This window comes from Vicugna pacos, chromosome 2 (genome assembly GCF_048564905.1).
Source record: "Vicugna pacos chromosome 2, VicPac4, whole genome shotgun sequence".
In the NCBI taxonomy this organism is placed as follows: Eukaryota; Metazoa; Chordata; class Mammalia; order Artiodactyla; family Camelidae; genus Vicugna; species Vicugna pacos.
Window position 1 is genome coordinate 93154427 of NC_132988.1, and position 21040 is coordinate 93175466.

Consider the following 21040-nt stretch of genomic DNA (forward strand, 5'->3'; position numbering starts at 1 on the left):
TTTCACCAAGAAAGGTCATTTTAAAACAAACTTTTCTCCAATTTATAACTGCCGCCTAAAGAAAAATAAACCAGCACCTTCAGAACAAAGTCCACTTATATTCTATTCCCCTTGGCCATCGGCCCCACAGGTTGTTTGCATACAGATGACAAAGAAACATTATCAGAAGCACTCAAGTCTCCCACCATGTTAAGCCTTTTCTTGAGGCAAACTCACATAGAGATATCACTAAGTCACAGATGGAAAGCTTTTTGATACAAGAATGGTAATAAGCAGAATATGAAAGTAGTTAATTTTGACATCTTAACAGCTATCTATTTACTGAATGTTTAGTATGTCCCAAGCATTGCTCCAAGCACTGTAAAGACTTAATCTTCCTACATTTTTACAGGTAAGAAAACTGAGATACAGAGTCAGTGCTGTAGGTATAAAGTAAAAAAGCCAGGACTCAAGGCAAATCTAATTCCAAAGCCCACACTCTTAACCACTAAGCTGAACTTACTATATTATGCTTAGGGAACTAAATATCTCTGCCTCCTGGTAATTTTAAGTTCTCACACTAAGAGAGAAAATACATTTAAAATACAATACTTAATACTGAACTGTTACTCACTGTACTTAGTTTTATTAGCATTCAGCTTTTATAGTACTGTTTATGAAAAGGACAGTCCCATTAAGCAACCATATACAATGGTTAGAGTAAACTGGTATATAAAGTCTGAGTTAAATGCACCATTAACCAGACCTGTGTCACTAAGTCACAATTAATCTCTCTAGGCCTCAGTTTCCATATCTTAGAGATGAGGAGTTTGCCTTAGATCTAAGGTCTCTTTCAACTATAATATTCAATGCCATTTAACACATTTTCTAAGATACTACTAATATTTTTGAACAAAAATTTTGAAAGGCATCTTTCAAAACCTTCAAAATTAAATCATATAGTATATGTTTTTATGTCTACCCTTTTACTCAAACATACTCAAAGCTAAACTGTGCTATCAGAAGTCAGGAAAATGACTAGAAAGGGCTGGGGATCTGGGAGTTCTGATTGTGCTGCTAATATTAATATTCTGTTTCTTGATTTGGGTGCCAGTCACACTTCATCATATGTACACACACACACATATATATATTACTTTGATACGAAAAAGGCTTTTTCCTTCCTCAAAGATACCTTAGGTGTTCTAACTCCACAACTATGTTTGTGTATATTAGAGCCTTCTGTTCTAAATATATAAATGTGTTTCTTGCCTAATATTGCCAATTACCCCTGCTCCCTGGTTTCAATTTAGGTCCTAGAAAAAAGATCATTTACTTATAAATTACAGTATTCCTATAATTCCTTTAGGATTGTCTCCTGAAATCTGAGATCAGTCTTAACTTTCTTTTGGAACCTAGTTCAAGAACTTCCCTACAAATACATACCCTTAGCATTGACAAAGCATTGATTCTCTGCATCCAGCATTTTTATTTATTTCCAAACAGATAAGTCTTTTAGGGCTATTGTCAATATGCTCAGTAATGATGATAATGTATATTTACTGAGAAATAAGAACATTTATTCTTTACAAAGGGGTGACAAGCTAAGGGACCCCAGATGCATATATATCTATGCCTGATGGACAGCGATCAAAGTCTTTATAATTTTTCTTAAAAAACAAGAAATGCACCTCAAATAGTCTTACTTGGACAGGCTTTGATTTTTTAACCCAGTCTATAAAGCTTTCCTTGCTCAACCTACACCCAAAACCCCATAAGGTACACTATTTAAACAAGTTACACTGAACTATAACTTACATAGCTGTAAAAACAAATCACTTTTCTACTCTTAAAAAATTGTCCAAATTCCAGTTACATTAGTTTATAGCAGAAAATACACTTTTCCTTTAAATCAGAAAGGAAAAAGTTTAAAAGAAAGCGATAATTAATTGATAAGAGTCAAACAAACTTAAAGTCTTAAAAATAAAAACAGAACATTCAAAGCTAGGAGTAATCATGCTATATAATTTTTGTATCTTTACTTTCCATTCATCTTTTAGATAAATTATACTACACATCTTACATAGTTAACAGTCTTAAATGTTTTTCTAAGGAGTTTTGTCTATGGCAGATTCTCAACATTTGGCAAAGTCTGGAGACATTTCTGGTTAATACAACTGGCAGGGAGAGGATAGGGAGGTGAGGGGGAAGGACTGACAGTGCTACTGACATCTAGTGCTCTAAATCTGCTAAACATCCTACAAAGCACAGGAGAACCACCCACAACAAAGAATTCATTACTTGCCCTACATGGCAATAGTGCCAAAGTTGAGAAACCATGGTCTACAGAAATCAAGAGACTTTCTTTTAAAGTTGGGCAACTAGTTCTATATAGACTAATCTAGATCAAGTTAGATCAAATATATAAAATTTAAAATGACAACAGATAAACAATATATTTTCCATTTAACAGACCCATTTAAATGCTTAAGGAAAACTTTATACAACAGTTTTCATGAAACTAATTTGTTAATGCCATAGATTTAAATATTCCCTCTGACACATATCTAGAGGTAACTAATTCAAAAAGATATATGCACCCCAATGTTTATAGCAGCACTATTTACAATAGCCAAGTCATGGAAGCAACCTAAATGTTCATCAATAGATGACTGGATAAAGAATTTCTGGTGTGTGTATGTACAGTCACACTCACTCACACACATACACACACACACACACGGAATCCTACTCAGCCAAAAAAAAGTAAAATAATGCCATTTGTAGTAACATAGATTGACCTACAGATTACCATTCTAAATGAAGCAATAAGTCAGATAGAGAAAGACAAATACCATATGATACCACTTGTATGTGGAATGTAAGAAAATGACACAAACATATGAAACAGAAACAGACAGACAAAAAACAAATTTATGGTTATGGGGGATAAGGGGGAAAGATAAATTGGCAGTTACTATATATAAAATAAACAAGGTTCTACTGTATAGCACAGGGAACTATATTTAATATCTTCTAATAACTTATAATAAAAAAGAATATGAAAAAAATATATATAACTGAATCACTATGTTGTATACCAGAAACTAACACAACATTACAAATCGACTACTCTTCAATGAAAAAATTAAATAAACAAGTAAATAAATATTCCCTATGAAACTCCCAGAAAATGTTAGCAAATTGCAACTATAATATGAAAAAAACTATAGGTACTACATAGCAAAAGAACAAGCAAGAGTATGTGCATTGATTTAAGGGCATTTTACTTCACTGAGCTTCAAATTTTAAAATACTTTGCATATTGAAATGCAAGCAAACCTTTAAGTTAATTACAGGTAACACTATTTCATTGTTTAAATTAATAAATAAATTACATTGTGTTTAAATCCTTTAGTCAGTAATACAAACCAGGTTCAATTATTTTTAAATGATTAAAAGTATGCCTGTCGTTGGCAAGTCAAGACAGGATGGTACAATTAAAACACAATCAGACTTAGATCTAAATCCCAAAGCTGTATGTTTGCAGACAAATAATTAAACTTCTCTGAGTCTCAATTTTCTCGTCTAAGAAATAAATCTAATTCAAAGATCTGTTCTTGAGAATTAGCAATAAATGTATATAAACAAATGGTACTGAGAGCTACTCTACAAATGGTGGTTAGTTATTAATCCCAATAATTAATAGTAAGTATTAATACAATCTGTGAATACATATTAGTTTTATTCTATCCTTATAAGCAAAAATTCACATACGTAATTCAACTCATAAGATAACTATAAATAAAATGTACCTTATATCAATTTTCCATTCCTAGCAACTATGAAACATTACTTAAAATTCACAGATTTAAATAAATTAATATCTGACAGATAAAGGACAGATTTCCAAACACAGTTTCAGGGAAAAAAGACCTACAAGGTTTATTTATTTTGAGTAAATAACATATACTCATGACTCAAAACTCAATAAGGGATCTTTTGATGCCTGTTGACCTAAACACACAATTCCTCCAGCACAGGAGCAATCAATGTTACCAATTTCTCATTAATCCTTTCACCTATACAGACAAATATATACGTATTTTCCCACTTTTGACACAACCGGTGGCCTCCTCCCACTATTTTGCACCACAATTTTCACATTTATCTTGAAGGCTGTATCTTAATTAACAACACACTCCAAAAACAGCCTCTTAAAACTTCTTACGGCCAGAATTCTGCAAATGTCAACTCTTTACAAAGGCACTTAAAAGGAGAAAAAAATATCCTTAAAAAAAGACTGTATTCTTACTAAACACAAGCATATGAAATAAATTTCGGTAAAATGGAGATTTACACAAGTGACATGATGAAATATTTGATTACTTGACCAGCCACTCAAATACTGTATTTACATACTTAAAAAGAAAACACATGGACTGTACCACAAGTCCTTCAATGAGTTGAAAATAACATAATCCACTTACAGAACTAGGCCTACTAAAATATCAAAATAAAACTGGTGAAAATAAAGCTATTTACTGGTTATATGCCAATATTAAATTATCTGACCCATTCCTAAATGTTCTTTGCAACTGACTTTCTGGAAGAAGTTTCCTTCCAGATTTATAAAGGTACTGCTCTTAAAAAAAAAAATTTGTATTTCCTGTTTCTCTCCTCTGAAACACTATGACACTTACTTGAAGTAAGGCTTCATTATTCCTTACAAATAAAAAGCTGTATTATTTTAACAATATGCATTACTAAAGCAATACAAGATTTCTTTTCAGCTTCACTTTAAGTACTAACAATATCATGGTGAAAAGTCACCTCACATAATGCAAAAAGACCACATGAACTATGAAAGCAGTAACTTACCACTTTTAAGTAATAGAAAATAGAGCATTGAAGTCTTATTAAGTTTTAGGCTTGCACATTAGGCTACTGGCAACAATATTAGCTTCAATCTTTCATCAGGAATATGTATATCAATTATACTGGAACGTATTTTCTTACTAAATAAAGATTCAGAATCACTGTTTCACTGTAAACCAGTACCAGCATTTATGACTCTCTGCACTGTATCATAAAAATACTAAGTCATCCCTCCATTCAGAGTTTTGGCACTTGAACAAATACAGAGGTCAGAGTTCATACACATGCTCTGTAAAACCGATCCTTACATACTATTACATACAAAAAATCTGCTAGTATTTGGCATGTTAAAATAATTTTAAAGAATTTCCTCCATGTCTAATTAGATACATACATAATCACTTTAGACTTAGCCGCACAAATTAAAGTTCAAGTGCTATCAGACTTATGTCAATAACTCATCACAAACTTAGAATGCTGAATTTCACAAATCATTGAGATCATCAGAGTACCAATGTAAGACAAAAATACAAACAGCAATGATACATTCAATAATGGCATATGACATCTTGAAAAATCACTATTTCAGTATTACTTTTTAATCTTTCCTTTGTTAAATCCAAGGAGGAAAAACAACCTGGCATTCTTGTTGATTGGGGTAAGAAAAATTGTAGGTACTTTCATAATTTTGAGTCAAATTACAAAAACATTTAAAATATCTTAATAACTACGGCCAACACTAGAGTAATTTAAAATTTCTATAGGACTCAAGAGCAGCTTGAGACAAAAAATTTTTTAATCATTTCAGATATGATATGTTGAAATAAATCTACTCAATAAGAAGATATAACAATGTATTATTTGAAATCCCATGTTTTTTAATAGGTCAGTTTTTCAAAAGTAAGAATCAGGTTAACTATGAGGGACATCATAATGAAGTTTCATGGCACAACACAACAGTGTCACAGAGGCATTGTCTTAGGACAGACTCTGTGATCTGTAACCTGTAAACAACATTTTGAAATAAGCTACTTATAAATTCCATGCTTTTTCCTAATCCTAGCTAAAAATATTTAAATGTCCTTAATACACCAAACAACTTGCCTTTAACCCAGTCAAAAGCTTTAGTTGTCAATAGAAAAGGGGCCTAGGATTTGGGGGTAAGTGGAAATGAGATAATGGTTTACTATGGTATTAATTTCCTTCCCAGGTGAAAATTCCCTTATCCCCACTCAAATAAGATAGTACCCCATTATGTCTTCTCTTCTCTCTCAACACACAACTAAGAGGGAGTAACTCTGAACGTCCTTCTTTCATCAATATCTAAGGACTCTCATCGCTCCATTCCTAAGGAAAGGACAGTGGCGGCCACACAGGCAATAACCCAGAATACCCTTAAAAGTGAGGGCCTTTCAGCAGCGCGGCTCTCCGGATCCAGTTACCACCTTTCCCCTTCCCCCAACCCACTTCCCGGGTTTTCTTAGGCTCGGCCTGCTCCCTCCCCACCCTACAGCTACACTTCCAGCTGTTGCCACTGCCTCGGGGCTCTCTCTAGAGCTCACACCCCGCCGGTAAGTGCCCCCTTCTCCATCTGCCCCCAAACCGTGTTCCTCTCCAGACCACCCGCCCGCGAGACCGTCCATCCCAGGGCCCCGGGAGGGGAGGGGAAGGCGGCGGAAGGAGGGGGAGACTGCTGCTTCCCCACAGGCAGAAGGGCGGCCGCAAAGAGGGCCACCTGGGGGTTACCAGGGATATTGGGGTCGCCACTGGAAGGGCCCTCCCGCCATGGGCTGAGGTGGGGGACGTCCGGGAGTTCATTTCTGACCTCCTCGCTCTTCAGCACCTCCTTGAACTCCCGCTTGATTCGCTGCACCGCGATGTTGGCCATGTCTCCGCCCGCAGCTGATTCGTACCCGCCTCCTCCGCCACCGCTACGACCACCGCCGCCGCCGCCACCTCTTCCTCCACCACCTCCTCCCTCGGCGATTCACACCCGAGCACACGAACGCTGCCACTGCCAGCCCGGCCGCTGCGCTCTCTTCACTGTGGAATCACCTCCGCGCCCGGCCACCAAAATGGCGCCGGGTCCGCGCATGCGCACGACGCTGACCCGGCCGGGCGGCGCAGCCGCTCCCGTTGTAGCCCCATTCGCCTCAGCCGCGAACCCGCGCCGCGCCGCGCCGCGCCGCGCCGCGCGTCTCTGCCGGAGCTGCGGCCGCGTGGCTCCGCCCTGCCGGCGTCTGGGGCCAGGAGGGTGCGGCTTCCGCGCTGGCTGCCGCTGGCCGGCGCTGGCAGGGCCTCCCGGGTCCCTTGGGTGTCTCCGCCCGTCTTCGAACCCATGTGTTATGGTCGAGGCTCTCAGACCTTAGCCTCTAACCGAAGGTTCGAGTCTAACCTGCCGGGATCACGCGGCTCTATTAGGCTTGGAGCGCCGCCCTGACTCAGCGAGACCCAGAACACACCAGCTTAGTGTGCCCGGCTGTGTCTAGTGTCTGAAAACACTGTCCTGGAACTCAGTCCGGCCCATTTTCTACTGATGTAGGCCGGAAAATACACTGCGGTTCGTTTTTATTCTGAAACTATTATAGTCCTACTGTTACTACGATCATTCCAGGATCATTCCAGGTACTACAAATCCTTAAATTAATTATGGTCATTGTTGGATCTTATCAGGTACTCCATGGAGGTGCCTGAGATGGGTGTAGAAGCCAGATGTTGATCTTTGACCTTTTTAGATAATACCAAGTGCTGGAAATAAGGCCAGTTTTTAAACTTAAGGGTACATCAGAATTGCTGGAGAGCTTATTAAAAAAAAAAGATTTCTGACACCATCCCTAGAGTGTCTGGTGGGCCTAATAATTTGCAATTTTAAGAAGTTCACAGATGCTGATGCTCCTGCTACTAGTTCGGGGACCACACTATGAGAACCACTGAACTAAGGCATGTGAAATAGTTTATTTATTAAATATTAAATATTAAAGTGAAAAATGGAGAAATAAATGCTTCTTGGGGAGGAAGGGCAGCTTTACTTCTGTAAGCTTAGGGCCTACAACAGTGGTTCCACTAGGCACTCAATAAATATTGAATGAATAAATGAATAAAGATAAGAGTAAAATGTTGTAAGTGGAAAGTAAATTTGAAAGGCAATTTGAAACTGGCTGCTAGGTTTACAGTAAGTAATATGCTTTTGATGCTGAGAGGTGCTTTGAATAGAAAACATTTTGTAATAGGTAATAATATTTGTTTAGAAGTTTATATTTCATGCACTTCTTTCACTTAACCAATTAGTAGAGTATCCTATCAGAAAAATATCATAAATACATCACCTTCGTGAAAACTACTAAAATTGTGGTAGCAAAAAAGAAAATAAGACACTGGGAGTGAGTCATTCAGTGGAGGCACATGGCAAAAAAGAGTTTATTGAACTCATGTCCCAGAACCAAGAGGGGGATTTTAATTCCAGCTTTCCTCTATACCAGCTCTCTTCGCCAACCTTGGTTTCCTCTTCTGCAAAATAAGAAAGCTAGATGAGATGATCTCTTTCAAGATTTAAGAGTTTAGAATTCTGAAGCATCATCTTGAAACGTTTCCCAAAATGGACTAACAAACTATAAAACACTTCCAGCAGAGCCCCCTACTGGTCCTAAGAGGAACCAACTATACATGTGGGTCATGGCCCACGAATTATTGATATAATTTATAAACCATGCAATGCTATGTGTTTTGGTGCCAATAAATTAAAAATAATTATTTTGAAGTGTGCAAAATTTTTTGAGTACTTTATATTTATCACCTTCATTTCAGTCCCCAATATTAATCTTGGAATTTCAAAAAAATGTTCAACACCCAAATCAGAGGGAAACTAGTTAGGAGGGTATGCTGATTTCTTTGTTGGAGAGAGGTTTGGTTTTTTAACTGCGCATAATAATTAGCCTTGAAATTCCACTTTCAGTCCATTTTTACATTCTTTCCAGAGAATGAGGCAGCTGTATATTAACTCATAACTCATATGAGAAAATCCTGAAAATACATTTTAAGGGGAAAAGAGAACTATGCTAAAAGCAATGTGGTATCCTGGATTGAACCCTAGAACCAAGAGGACATAATTAGTGAAATCGGAGTAAATGCTGTAATTCAGTTAATGGTATTGTAGCAAGGTTAATTTCTTAGTTTTGACATGGTGCTATGGTTATGTAAGATGCTGACATTAATAGAAAAGAGTAACGAGTATATAAGAATCTCTGAAACTTTTCTGTAAACCTAAAATTATTCCAAAATAAAAAGTTTACTTAAAAAAAATCACTATTCAGTCCACATTGCGTATAGTATACCGCCATGTGTGAGGGAAGAAGGGAATATGCTGGTGTATATGCTGAATTCATAAAATATCACTGGAAAAATACCTAAGAAACTGACAGAAGTGGTTATCTCTGAGAAAGCAACTTAAGGGCCTTGGGGAAAGCAAAGTGGGAGACTTTTCAGCATGTATCCTATTGTATATTTTACCTGTTCAAAACTAAATTTTTAAAAATGGGTTTCCAGTAATGCAGATTATAAGATCTTTACTATTACGATCTAGTTCTGATTATTTCATTAAATAATTAAGCAGATATTTATTGAGTGCCTACTATGTGCTAGGCATGATCTAAGCCCTAGAGGCATATCAGTGAAGGAGAACCCCCCCCCAAAAAAAAACCAACCCTGGAATTGTCAGATTTATATTCCAGCAAGGATAAGGAATACTCATCTCAAAGTATAGTCTACAAACACCTGGGGGTCCCTGAGATGTTTTTCAGGGATCAGTCCGCAATTCCCAAACTTATCATAATAAACCTAAGACATTATTTGCCTTTTTACTTTGTTAACTTATGCACTGTTGACGTAAAAGCAATAGCGGGCAAAAAGTTTTACTTCACTGGTAATAAGTTTATTAATGCCACACACTTTTAAAAATGCCAGTTTCACTTCAGAATGATTTTGATGAAGCAGTAGAAATGATTACTTTTATTAAACCTCAACTTTCTAGTACATATCTTAATATTCTGTATAATGCATGGAAAGGCTAAGCACTTCTGCTGCATCCCAAGTTCATGGTAAAGCTCTTGTGCAAATGGTTGAGTTACAAACTGAACTTAGCCACTTTTTCCATAGAACACCATTTTTACTTGAAATAATGATTAAGACAAACTATTAAGAGTTGAGTATTTGGCACACATTTTATCAAAAATGAACAAGGTTAAGCCTATCACTTCAAGGAAAACAACTGTTAGAATTTGTTGAAAACGATAAAATTCAAGCTTTCAACTGAATGAATTAGAGTTTTAGAAAACATCTCTCTCACTGTGACTTGACGGCTTTTCAATATGCTTAAAGACCTTTCTGATTAAATTGGTGATGATATTATGGTGGTATTATTATGATTGTGAGAAATTGTACAATGAAGTATGTCAACGTTTGGAAGATCTGCATAAATTAGTGAGCCAATAGTTTCCAAATGACCAATGCACGATGTTACAGAATCATGCGTCGGTGTAACATCCATTCCATGTTCAAGACAGACCAGTGGATTTCAATGTCACCAAGTACAAAAAGTTCATTCATAACATTTCAGATTCCATATTGCAGCCAACCTTTGAAAAACTACCATTTGTCTAGATTTACTGTAGTATTAAAGAAGAATATCCACAGTCATCTGAAAAAGTTATTGAACTATTCCTTGCCTTTCCAACTGTATCTGGATGAGTCTGGATTTTCTTCATGTACTTCAATCAAAACAACACATGCAACATATTGAATGCAAAGGCGTATATGAAAATCCAGCTGTGTTCTATTAAGCCAGGCATTAAAGAGATTTTGTTTTGGAAAATGTAGTTATTTTTCACTAAAGTTATACTATTTATGTAAGCATGTAGTGGATTTGTTATAGTTATTTATTAATAAATGTTTTAATAATTTCTGTTTTATTTCTAATACAGTGTTGTTTAACCCATATAAACAAATGTTTTTTGGAATCCTAAGTATTTTTGAAGAGTGTAAAGGAGTCCTGAATACGTTGGAGTATATTGTACTACTTAGGCATGAGGTTTAGATCTAAAAAGTTTCCCACTTTCAGAATATATAATTTAAGTAAACATTATTTATGTGAAGGTTATAAAGTTGGTTTTAGATGGACAGAGGAAAGTTCATCTGGTAACTCTTCTGTTGTCCCTAACAAGAACAATGTGTTTTGATGTGTTGATTCATGTAAAAAGAAACGTGACGAGGCATAATTGTGCTTTGCTGACCCCTGATAATAATCGCCAGCATTTGAAATGTGCAAGTCTTCCTTTTTGTTGCTCCTGCTAGTTACTATTACTGCTCTGCAGATTCAAATTTCCTGTTCTTCTAAATGCAGCACAATTTTTTTTTCCTACAGCCCTTTCCTGACCTTGTGTTTTGCCAGCTTTTTGAGACTTTTTTTTCCTCTGTCTCTCACCACTGCCTGTTCTATCCAAGCCTCTCATTTAACTCTCCTTTCAAAACACCCAGTCATAAGGCTAAGGTCATTTTGCTTTTTTCCCCTCTCTTTAACTGAGTTCTGCCCTTCCCATCTTGTTAACTCCTCTCCCCTACCCACCCCAGCTGGGGTGAGGAGCTCTAGCAGCAAGAGTAGAAAGCAGCACTTAGATCCACAGTCAAACTTCTAAACTTAGCTCCAGGCCAGTGGGTACCACAGTATTGATTGTAATGCACACTGTATTATTCCAAATTTAGAGAATAGATCAGAACCCCCACAGTTGTGGCTTTCCGAATATCTGCAGCATGGAGTGGAAAGCTTGCTTCAATAGCACAGTCTATACTTCCTCACCTTAAATTACTTATTGTTCCTGTCAGGTACAGATGTTCTTTAGGTGGAAGGTTTTTTTAGGAAAAAGCCTCACAATTCTGCTCTGTCCAAGGAGTATGCAAGTGCAGCTACGGCTGGGACATGGCTATTGGGCCTTCACACTTCACTTTCAAGACAGCAGCCACTTTTCCAGTAGACTGCCCTCTGCTGATCAATCCAGTTGTTTTTGCTGAGTTCATGAATTCCTTTCTGTCCTCTAAACCAGAGTCCTCTCTTTTGGAGCCTAGAATCACTGGGGCCCCAGTGCAAAGATCCCAATCCTTCCCAAACCGCTCTTCAAAATCCTCTTCCTTTGGTTGTCTCAAAGGCCGTGAACTGGTCAACATGGGACTCCCTGCTAACTAAAATCCACAACTAGCTTCTACCTACTCAGCCCCTCAATGATGTCAGTTATTTGTTATTCATTTAGAATACGGAGTTTCAACAATCATATAAGCCTCATTAAATTGGCCAGATAGTCTTTGTTTGCTCACCCAAATCCACTCTCCAGCACTCTCTACCCTGTGCCCCTGGATGTTGAAAGTAAGGGCTACCATGTGGTCTCTACATCTACAGGGCTTTCTTACCTTCTGGATTTCAGTTGTACGTGGCCAAGGGGAGGCTCTGGCAGTGCGGTTAACAGTGCTACCTTTTCCTACCAGAACAGTCCTGTCCAATAGCTCTCTCCTTCAGCTGTAGCTTTGCTCCTGCTGTAGCTCTTTCAAGATTCCAGTGATCATGTTCCCCCCGTCCTTTCAAGCGTGGAGCTGCCAAGAGCAACCTGCTATTGTTAGCCTTTGCCAGCATCCTTTAACTTTGGTAAACAGTCTCTTCAACAAACTCTTCTTGTTAACCCCCTGCTTCCTGCCAAGACTCTGTCTGATACACCAAGGTACAACCATAATTTCTTACTCTCCTGGATGTTGCTATTATTGAGATAAATTCCCAATTGGTCTCTACTGCTCTACAGCCTCGACATCAGGATTACTCAGAGGAGCTCAAAATTACAACTTTTCCTACTAAGGTGAAGACCAAACTCTGAAGGGCCAACTGATACTGCCCTGTGAATAACAGATAAATATCCTTCACTTTTTTTGGTACTCCCTGGAGATTCACATGCACTTTCATCTCTCTATAGCTGAACATTCAACTGTACCTTCCTAGGGAATGACTCCTTTCCAGGGTGAACAATCCAGCTTTATCCCTCTCCTCCCCAGGGGCTTAGGAAAGCATATGCAAAAGAATCCCCCTGTATCCTCTGAAGTTAGCAAGCACCATGACTTTGACACTCTCAGGAGACTCTACAGGGGCATAATGAAAATCGTAATTCAAAGTAGCAGGAGACCTATTTATCATATAAACATCTCAACAAAAGCACTGTGCTCAGAATTTGATGCAACTGCATTTTATCCTTTTAAAAATAGTTTTGATGTATGAATTCTTACACATCTCTAACCTATTAACCTATTAGCATAAAACTGTATTAAGTTAACATTAGGAGGGAGGTTAGTTTTAAAGAAAAAAATAATTTAAAATAGCATCTGGTAACTTAATGTTCTGCAGTTTTGTACATTTGATTAAGGAAGATACGTTCTCATACTTCCCAGATGAGAAGTGTAGGAAAGCACTTAAATACTACCCCAATTAATATGTCTAGACCAGCATGCAGACTAAACACACTTACTGCTAAATAGAATTGTTTTTTAAAAACGACAAAGCCTTATTCTTCCCACTAGATAATTAGATTCTTACATTTCTGTCATTTAAAACTAAGTACCAAGGCTTTCTGTATAGGCTCTCACTAGGCTTCCTTGCAACACCTCATCCCAGGCTCCTTTATTTTTTGAAATTGTGGTAAAATATACAAACATAGAATTTACTACTACCCATTTTTAAGTATACTGTTCAGTGGCATTAAATACTTTCACCTGTTGTGTAAACATCACACCACTATCCATTTCTGGAACTTTTTCATCATCCAAAATAGAAACTCTACATCCATTAAACAATAACTCCCCATTCTTCTTTCTTTCAGCTTCTGGTGACCATTATTCTATTTTCTGTTTCTATGAATTTGACTATTCTAAGTATCTCATGTAAGTAGAATCATACAATATTTGTCCTTTTGTGTCTGGCTTATTTCATTTACAATGTTTTCAAAGCTCATCCATGTTGTAGCAGACCTTCCTTTTAAAGACTAAAACAATCTAATATTCCAATGTATGTATATGCCACATTTTGCTTATTTATTCATCATCCATTGAAGGACACTTGGATTGTCACCATCTTTTAGCTACTGTGAATAATGCTGCTGTGAACACAGGTGTGCAAATTCTGTCTTTGAGACCCTGCTTCAGTTCTTTTGAATATATATTCAGAAGTGAAATTGCTGGATCATTTAGTAATTATGTTCTGTTTAATTTCTTGAGGAACCACCTTTATCTACAGTGGCTGCACCATTTTACATTCCCACCAGCATGCAAAAGCATGCATTCTCTACATCCTTGCCAACAGTTGCTACTTTCTGGTTTTTTGATAATAGCTATCCTAATGGGTGTGAGGTGGTATCTCACTGTGGTTTCAATGTGCATTTCCTTAATGATTAGTGATGTTAAGCATCTTTTCATGAGCTTATTGTCATTTGTATATCTTCTTTGAAGAAGTACTTATGTCCTTTGCTTGTTTTTGAATCAGGTTGTTCATTTTGTTTTTGTTGAGTTGTGGGAGGTTTCTTTAAAAATATGTATTCTGGATATTAATCTCTTATTCAAATATATGATTTGCAAATATTTTCTCCTATTTTTGTGGGTTAACTTTTCACTAGCTTTATGGTGTCCTTTGATGAAAAAAGTTTTAAATTTTGATGAAGTCCAATTAATTTTTTTTTTATCTGTGCTTTTGGTGTCATTTCCAAATAATCACTGCCATATCCAATGTCATAAGATTTTCCCCTATGTTTTCTTCCAAGACTTTTTGTCTTAGCTGTTATGTTTAGGTCTTTGATCCATTTTGAATTACTTTTTGCATATGGTGTAAGAAAAGGGTCCCATTACATTCTTTTGCATGTGGATATATAGTTTTCCCAGCATCATTTGTTGGAGAGATTGTCCTTTCCCCATTGAAGGGTCTTGGCACCCTTGTCAAACATCATTTGACAACATAGGTAAAGGATCATCTCACGCTCTTAATTACAGAAGGTTATTCTTATCTTTCTTTCCAGACAAAGCTTTATATTTGAAGAAATGCCACTATAATTATCAACATTTATAGCTGTTCAAGTAACTATGAGGTAAAAGATCAAGTTAGATGCAAGGGATAGATAAAGGAATAAGATATGGACTCTGGTCATGAAACTACCAATTTATTGGGAGAAATAGAATATCTCATTAAAAGACAAGTATAAATACAAATACAGGTTAGCACATGCTAATTTTAAAATAAGTGGCACAGAATTACATGCCCTGGGAGTTCAGAGTTTGTCATTTTAGGAATGGATTTTAAATACTAAGATACCGATCAGTATGTACACAAATGTTCATAGCAACATTAATCATAATTGCCAAAAAAATGGAAGCAGTGCAAATGTCCATCAGCTGATGAATGTATAAACAATATGTGGTATTTCTATACAATGGAATGTCATTCAGCAAATAAAACAAATGAAGTACTGACATGTGCCATAACTGAATGAGCCTTAAAAACATGCCAAATGAAAGAAGCCAGTCACAAAGGACCACATATTGTGTTATTCCATTTTTATGAAATGTCAAAAATAGGGAAATCCATACAAACAGAAAGTAAATTACTAGTTGCCTAGGTCTGGAGGGGAGGGAAGGAAGAGAAGGAGGAATGGAAAGTGATAGCTAATGGTCATGGCATTTCTCTTCAGGGTGATGAGAATGTTTGATTATGATGGTGATTACACAACTCTGTGAATGCACTAAAAACCATAGAGTTTTGTACATTAAATGAGTGAATTGTATGATATGTAAATTGTATCCCAATTAAGGTGTTATTTAAAAATGAAAATAGCCTCATCAACTCCATCACTCTAGAAAAAAGGTGAATTTTATCTTGTGTGTATTACATCTCAATAAAGAAGTTATTAAAAAAAGAAAGAAAAAATATCAGTCTGTAATCCAGAAAGAACTATAGGCTGAGCCAGATGACCCATTTCTCTTAGGTTTATAGAATCCTATCTGAAACAGTGCAAAAGAGTGTGAATTTTTAGTATCTGAGGCAATGGGTAATTATTGAAAGATTTTGATTAAGGCAATGATATACTGAAATTGTGTATTAGGAAGATTAATACTGGCAGCTCTCAGTAGGCTGGATTGGAACGGAGAGGGACTGGAGGAAGGAAGCCTTCTTAGGTAGCTGTTAAAATATTCTAGAACAGTGGTTCCCAAATGCTGTCCAACAGCATCAGTATCAGCTGGAAACTTGTTAGAAATGCATATTCTTGGTTCCCACCTCAGAGCTACTGAATCAGAAACTCTAGCTTGTGGTCCAGCAATCCATGTTTTAATAAATCCTCCTGGTGACTCTAATGCAGGGAAATATTTGAGAACCACTGCTCTAAGAGAAAGGTGATGAGTACCTGAAAGAAGTGGTAATGATGTGAATGGAGAAAATCTTATGATGTGTAGGTAATATATTTCCAGCCAACTATTTGGAAATAAAGGCAAGAGGAAGGAAGCAAAGAAAATTTACAGATTTCCTTTAGTATCATTTACAGAAATAGGGAGGAGAGGAAGAGGTGCAGGTATAGGAAGAAGACAATGAGTTCAGATGTTTACATTCTGAGCTGATTTATGAAGCAGACACTGTTAATTGCCTACCCAAATTGATTTCCCTCACCTGCACCACCCTTCTCCTTGGCCAAGTCCCTTTTTGTTCAAGTGTTCATCCTCCATGTGGCCATGTGTCCAAGGGAGTCTGGGCCCCTCCTAAGATCCAAAAGGTGACTCTTGATTGGCCTAATAGTCACAGTTGCCTTCCTTAGGTTAGATATGAGTATGTGCTGTAATTCTGGCCAGTAAGCAATGAGGGGAAATCTGTGGGCAGTCTTAGGTGGGAGAAGGAGGCTTCCTTAAAAGGACATAAAGCAGGGTCATTTGTTTTTCCCTGCCTTTGGGAAACACGGAGCTGGAAGCACAACAGCCATCTCATGACAGTGAGGGTACTATTTAACAAGTGTTCTGGAAGTTCTAGACAGTTCCAAATTCCAAGGAATAAAAGGGACGTTTTGAACACTTACTTAATGCCAGGTATGGGTCAGGTACTTTACACATGTGGCTAAGTTATTAAAATGTAAATTAACTCTTAATCTCATAATAACTTCATTTTGCAGATGAGGAAACTGAAACATGGCAAGTTAAATAACTTGCCCAATAGTAAGTTAAATACTAGGAAATGAAAAAGACAAGATTCCCACAGGTCTTTTGATTCCAGAGCCTACACCCATAAATTCTATGCTCAATTATAATAATCAGAAAACAGGGGACAAAATTATAATTATTTGTAGATGCTATGACTACTTATAAAAGAAAGGAAAAATATCAACTGAAACATTTTAGAAATATTGAATGCAGTACATGTAAAAATTAATTAAAATAAATCTCAATTAAATAGAACTGGGAGATTAGAATGAGAAGTTCTCTTGCTCTGCTTGTCAGCAGAGCCCAATAGGAAGGAGAAAGATTCCTCTTCTTCCCTAGCAAGGACTCAGCCAATGAAAAGCCACAGACTCTTTATTTACTATAGACTTCCCAACTTCCTTTTCTCCTCTATAAAACTGTTTTTCTCTTGCCATGATGGGGACTGCATGTGGTTGCAGACCCCAAATTGTAATTCTTTACTGATCACAAATAAACTCAGGACCAAGCTGTTTCCTTAGAATTGACTGTGATTAGCTTGCAAGCTATTTGAAAATTATTCTTTCACTCTAGAGAAAAACCTCTGAGAAACAAGATCCTAGTTATTTAAATTGAGGGTGCTCCATCTTACAAGATACCAGCTGATTTTATATTTAAAAACCATGGTCCTTGCTCATGCACATTTCTAGCTAAATGGACTGACCTGACCAAATATCAGGATATCAATGGCATTATGGGGAACATTTGAAATTCTTGAATTTAATTTCTTTAAAGCCATATTAAATTACAATAGCTCAGACATTTCCAGAACTGAGTGGAATGCTTAATTTCCATTGGCATTTTGAGGCTTCTCAACATTATCAGGAGTCTAAATTGCCTCTGTAAAACAAAATTTTAAGATAAACTGAGGCAGACAATTAAAGAAGGGTACAATGGCTCCCAAAGTTTAAGGCTCTTCTTCCTTGGCTTCTATGTCTCTGGCTCCACCTCCAGTGCCATCTTCTCTCTCTCTCTAGATTCCTTGTGGCTAGACTTCACCCCTGGTGCCATCTTCCCACTTTCCTTCTATGCCATCTATGTCTCCTCTATACCCTGAAAGTCTCCCAAACAAATTCTCTCACCAAACTTCCCCTTTTCTCTGAAACTCTCCCTAGTCCCTTTTCCTCTGAACTTGTCAGAACCTGTCCTTTTAAAATTAAGCCTTCTGAGAATCCAAACGGTAAATCCTTAATTTCTTATATTCCCTGTACTTAGGCTGAACTGCAAGCCATATCAAATATTTTCCCAAAGTAACTGAAGATCCTCATAATTTGCTGAGGAATTAAATATATCATTTAAACTTATCAACCTGGTTTCTCTGACTTATAGCAGCTAATTCATATGATTGTTGGTGAAGGCCAGGCCTAGCATTAGATGAAAACTGCTAATTGGGAAAATCCTGAAAGGTCTCTATAATTATAACCAGAGACCAATCTGCTAACTTATTATATGATCAGACTCTGGCAAGCTAGGCAACTCCATCAAGCAATCCCTAGAGCTTTTCCAAAGTCTATTGATTGAAACAAAATTTAGGCTTGCACACAAAAATCTGATGAATCTGTTAATGACTATTACAATTGCCTTTAGATTACTTTTAAAGAAAATTCTGGTTTTCCATCAGATGTTGATTCCATCCAGGTAGTTTTTTTTTTCTTTTTTTTTTCCTCACTTTTTTTAAATTGAAGTACAGTCTATTACAATGTGTCTCTCTGGTATACAGCACAATGTCCCAGTCATGCGTGTACACACATATATTTATTTTCATATTTTTTCCATTAAAGGTTATTACAAGATATTGAACATAGTTCCCTGTGCTATACAAAAGAAACTTTTTAAAAATCATTTTTATATATACTGGCTAACATTTGTAAATCTCAATCTCCAAAGTTTATCCCCTCCCACCCCCTTTTCCTGGTAACCATAAGATTGTTTACTAAGTCTGTGAGTCTGTTTCTGTTTTGTAGATGAGTTCATAGTATCCCCCCCCCTTTTTAGATACCACATATGAGGGATAGCATATGGTATTTTTCTTTCTCTTTCTGACTTACTTCACTTAGAATGACTTTCTCCAGGAGCATCCATGTTGCTGCAAATGGCATTATTTTATTCTTTTTTATGGCAGAGTAATATTCCACCATATAAATATACCACAACTTCTTTATCCAGTCATTTGTTGATGGACATTTAATTTGCTTCCATGTCTTGGCTATTATATATAGTGCTGCTATGAACATTGGGGTGCATGTAACTTTTCAACTTAGGGTTCCCTCTGGATATATACCCAAAGTGGGATTGCTAGATCATATGGTAAGTCTATTTTTAGTTTTTTGAGAAATCGCCATACTGTTTTCCATAATGGCTGCACCAAACTACATTCCCACCAACAGTGTAGGAGGGTTCCCTTTTCTCCACATCCTCTCCAGCATTTATCGTTATTGGACTTTTGGATGATGACCATTCTAACAGGTGTGAGTTGATACCTCATTGTAGTTTTGATTTGCATTTCTCTGATACAGTGATATTGAGCATTATTTCATATGTCTATTGGCCATTAGTATGTCTTCATTAGAGAAATGCTTGTTTAGGTCTTCTGCCCATTTTTGGATTGGGTTGTTTGTTTTTTATTATAAGCTGTATGAGCTGTTTATATATTCTGCAAATTAAGCCTTTGTCAGTTGCATCATTTGCAAATATTTTCTCCCATTCTGTAGGTTGTCATTTTGTTTTGCTTTTGGTTTCCTTTGCTGTGCAAAAGCTTATGAGTTTAATTAATCAGTCCCATTTGTTTATTTTTGCTCTTATTTTCATTGCCTGGGTAGACTGCTCTAGGAGGACGTTGCTAAGATTTATGTCAGAGAATGTTTTGCTTATGTTTTCTTCTAGGAGATTTATTGTGTCTTGTCTTACATCCAGGTAGCTTTTAACTCTGTTTACTAGTGGGCTGAATTGGGACCTTAAGTAAAAAGAACTAGGGTGGAAGGTGAAACTGTCACTCCAGATTTAGTTAATCTGGGAAATCAGCTCTCTCACACTCTAGATGAGTCACCTGAAAGGAAGGCCACCCATATTCTTAATCTTCAACTCCAACAAATGAAGGCTCTAGCCCTCTACCCAGCCTTTCCAGTATCCTCTCAATTTTCAATCATGGGGCTCCAAGGACCTACAGGGGAATCTTCCAAATCCTCTCTCTTAATTAGCTTGGAAAAGCATTTTTCCAGACTGGGGATTAATCTCTTCCAGTCTTAACTGACACTGGCACCACACTCTTGGTGCCTGACCCAACTACTACAAATTAGCCCTTGCCTTAGAGCCTAAGACAGTTCAAATAGTGTGGATCTCTAATAAACCTCCAGAAATTCCTGTCTCTGAACCTGTTCCCATTTGTTTAGGCCCTTTGAGAGATACATACCCTTTTCTCCTTAATTCCTCTGCCCCTACCCATTTATTAGGTTGAGATTTCTTAAAGAAATATCATGCCAGAATTTTTCTCTCCCAAAAGGAGAGAATTTGACAGCAGAAAACCTGATTAGAGAAGGCCAACAACTGGCCTCAGAAAAGGAAAGAGAAGATTGGAAATTCAACAATTGTTGACTTGATAGAAGGAAAAAGCTCTGGTTGGTACCAGATAACAACCCAGTACCCTAAACCAGAGACTCTAAAATTCCTGTTCCCCACCATTGTACATGAAATAAACTGTTGATCTACTGACAAAATGATACCCTTTTTGAATCAATATTGGTGGGGAAATATTAACAAGGATGCAAAAAGTATCTAACTTGTCCCAGTTACTTGAAGTACAACCTAGGGAAGCCTGTTCATACTGACCCAGGCATTTTAAATTGCCCAATGGATCATTCCAAGTCTGGCAAATGGATTTCGTACAAATTCCTTCTTCTCATAG

At 37.0% G+C, this 21040-nt stretch overlaps 1 protein-coding gene and 2 long non-coding RNA genes across 3 annotated transcripts in view; 1 reads left to right on the top strand and 2 right to left on the bottom strand.

Moving 5' to 3' along the window:
• UBE2K (ubiquitin conjugating enzyme E2 K) overlaps positions 1–6990 on the bottom strand; it is a 55199-nt gene extending 48209 nt beyond the window's left edge. Inside the window, exon 1 of the mRNA XM_006209760.3 lies at positions 6683–6990. Within this exon, the coding sequence (XP_006209822.1) occupies positions 6683–6745 (63 nt within the window). The 5' untranslated portion in view covers positions 6746–6990. The remainder of the gene's footprint in view (positions 1–6682) is intronic.
• A 1247-nt stretch (positions 6991–8237) lies between these two features.
• Positions 8238–16856, bottom strand: LOC140687691 (uncharacterized). Its single transcript, XR_012062130.1, has 3 exons — positions 16583–16856; positions 12310–12489; positions 8238–8364 (listed from the first exon to the last, which is right to left on the bottom strand). It is a non-coding gene; the product is annotated as an uncharacterized lncRNA (long non-coding RNA).
• A 102-nt stretch (positions 16857–16958) lies between these two features.
• LOC140687690 (uncharacterized) overlaps positions 16959–21040 on the top strand; it is a 33012-nt gene continuing 28930 nt past the window's right edge. The window contains exon 1 of the long non-coding RNA XR_012062128.1: positions 16959–16992. This is a non-coding gene — a long non-coding RNA (uncharacterized lncRNA). The remainder of the gene's footprint in view (positions 16993–21040) is intronic.